We start from the raw sequence: 2,500 nt of genomic DNA, 5'->3' as shown, positions 1-2,500 counted from the left end.
CTCACTCATCCAAACACCCACCCACCCAAAAGCACACAAACTGAGGCACAAGCTCCTTCAAAACATGCATTGCACCAAGACCCAGGGCGCAGTGCAGTGGCATGCTGAATTTCAATCTCTTTTCTTCATCTGAGGGTTTTCCACCTCGTCTTTCTTCTCCTTGTCTTTTGCTTCCCCCCTCAACTCCATTCCTCACTCACACACAACTGCCTACAACACAAAAGATTTGAGATCCAAGACTCAAACAGCTTTACTGTCCAATATGTTGCCATATTAGAAAATAGTTTTTCGATTGAAGAGAACAGATAGGGACAAAGTGAAAGAAAAAATGAACTAAAGGATACACAAACAAGAAATACAAATAAATAAATAAATAAACAAACAAAACAAAAACAAAGGCTGTAGAGGGGGGGTCCTGAAGGAGTGTGCATGTGCTGTCCGCTGGCCACACCTGCGGGTGACTGTGTTTGTGCATGTATGCATTATGCGTGTGTGCATTATGTGTGTGTGCGTGTGTGTGTGTGTGTGTGTGTGTGTGCGTGCGTGCGTGTGTGTGAGTGAATTCATTCATCAACAAATCCATGTACATCAGAGATCAGATATCAGCGCTCATCCACATCCACAACTCTGCACTAGGAGTTTTGTCCTTCATTTTCCCATATACTTTACATATTACAGCAAGTGTGCAAGTGTGTGTGTGTGTGTGTGTGTGTGTGTGTGTGTGTGTGTGTGTGTGTGTGTGTGTGTGTGTGTGTGTGTGTGTGTGTGTGTGTGTGTGTGTGTGTGTGTGTGTGTTATTCTCTGGGTGAGTAGTGTTGTGCTGCATTAGGAGGCAGCAACTCTACTGACAGGAACCATGAAAGGATCAGAGAGGCCAACAACAAGCTACTCCCAAGAGACACACGCACGCATGCACGCACACACGCACGCACGCACGCACGCACTCACGCACACACATGCACGCACGCACAGGCACGCAAGCACACCTCGCTCTTCCACCACCAAAAAAACAAGCGCTTGGCCAACCTTCCCCCTACCAAACACACCATTCATACCGTCTTGAACTCAGCTTTAGTGTTAACACCGTCGATGGGATAGTCCCCAGGACAGGATTTTATTCTGAGTTTTGTTTAGTTTCATGATCTGTTCTTGTTTTGACTGTAATATGTGATATGAGTTATGTGATATAAAGTATCATGATATAACAATGAATGCCCCCTACATGATGCTGTACAGTACTGACAGAGATTCTAAGACTATTATGGAGATATACCAACGTAATAGCTCAGCTTTTCCCCTACCAAACACACCATTCATAGTGCCTGGTGTGTGCGCTTGTTTGTGTGTGTGTGTGTGTGTGTGTGTGTGTGTGTGTGTGTGTGTGTGTGTGTGTGTGTGTGTGTGTGTGTGTGTGTGTGTGTGTGTGTGTGTGTGTGTGTGTGTGCGTGCGTGTGTGTGCCTGTGCGTGCGCCTTCGTGTGTCTAAAAGCACTTATGAGGTTATGTCCTACTAGATAGGCTCTTGCCAAATTAATTTCTTACACAGAGGATTATTGCATTAATACTAAGACACTTGATTTGAGACACTCTCCCTTTGAGGTGTGTGTGACTGCGTGTGTGTGTGTGTGTGTGTGTGTGTGTGTGTGTGTGTGTGTGTGTGTGTGTGTGTGTGTGTGTGTGTGTGTGTGTGTGTGTGTGTGTGTGTGTGTGTGTGTGTGTCTGTGTGTGTGTGCATTCCTGCTAATGTGTGTGTACCCGTCTACAGCGTGACTAAGGAAGTAGACCAGCAGGCCTGTGTGTGTGTGTGTGTGTGTGTGTGTGTGTGTGTGTGTGTGTGTGTGTCTACCTGTCTGTGGGGCCAGCCGGCCTTGAGAATGGCGTGACTGTGGAAGTAGACGAGCAAGTGTGTGTGTGTGTGTGTGTGTGTGTGTGTGTGTGTGTGTGTGTGTGTGTGTGTGTGTGTGTGTGTGCATTTCTGCTAATGTGTGTGTACCCGTCTACAGCGTGACTAAGGAAGTAGACCAGCAGGCCTGTGTGTGTGTGTGTGTGTGTGTGTGTGTGTGTGTGTGTGTGTGTGTGTGTGTGTGTGTGTGTGTGTGTGTGTGTGTGTGTGTGTGTGTGTCTACCTGTCTGTGGGGCCAGCCGGCCTTGAGAATGGCGTGACTGCGGAAGTAGACGAGCAGGCGTGCGTCCTCTGGGCTGAGGCTGAAGGACTGTTCCAGAACCTTCAGCACCTCGATACGCGGACGCACGGGGCGGTCCTCATCACCGCAGAACGGACGCAGCCACGCCAGCACGTCATCCGAACTCACCAGACCTCCGCTAGTAGGGAGAGGATAGGAGGAAGAAAAAAGAGAGAGAGAGAGAGAGAGAGAGACAGAGAGACAGAGAGAGATTTAGTTTAATGAAAATATAATCACATTAGTTATTGTTTTTTTGTTTCTTTTTCCTTTTTTAAAATGACAATTATCACTAGTATGAGAATATGTCTTTATCTGTAT

At 47.0% G+C, this 2,500-nt stretch overlaps 1 protein-coding gene across 1 annotated transcript in view; it reads right to left on the bottom strand.

Moving 5' to 3' along the window:
* The window catches only part of nbas (NBAS subunit of NRZ tethering complex), a 269,476-nt gene that overhangs the window by 50,014 nt on the left and 216,962 nt on the right, over positions 1-2,500 (bottom strand). Inside the window, exon 50 of the mRNA XM_063223269.1 lies at positions 2,126-2,321. Within this exon, the coding sequence (XP_063079339.1) occupies positions 2,126-2,321 (196 nt within the window). The remainder of the gene's footprint in view (positions 1-2,125; positions 2,322-2,500) is intronic.

Source organism: Engraulis encrasicolus, chromosome 18 (genome assembly GCF_034702125.1).
Source record: "Engraulis encrasicolus isolate BLACKSEA-1 chromosome 18, IST_EnEncr_1.0, whole genome shotgun sequence".
NCBI classification, from domain to species: Eukaryota; Metazoa; Chordata; class Actinopteri; order Clupeiformes; family Engraulidae; genus Engraulis; species Engraulis encrasicolus.
The sequence above is the reverse complement of the archived record's forward strand: the minus strand, read 5'-3'. Positions and strand labels throughout refer to the sequence as shown.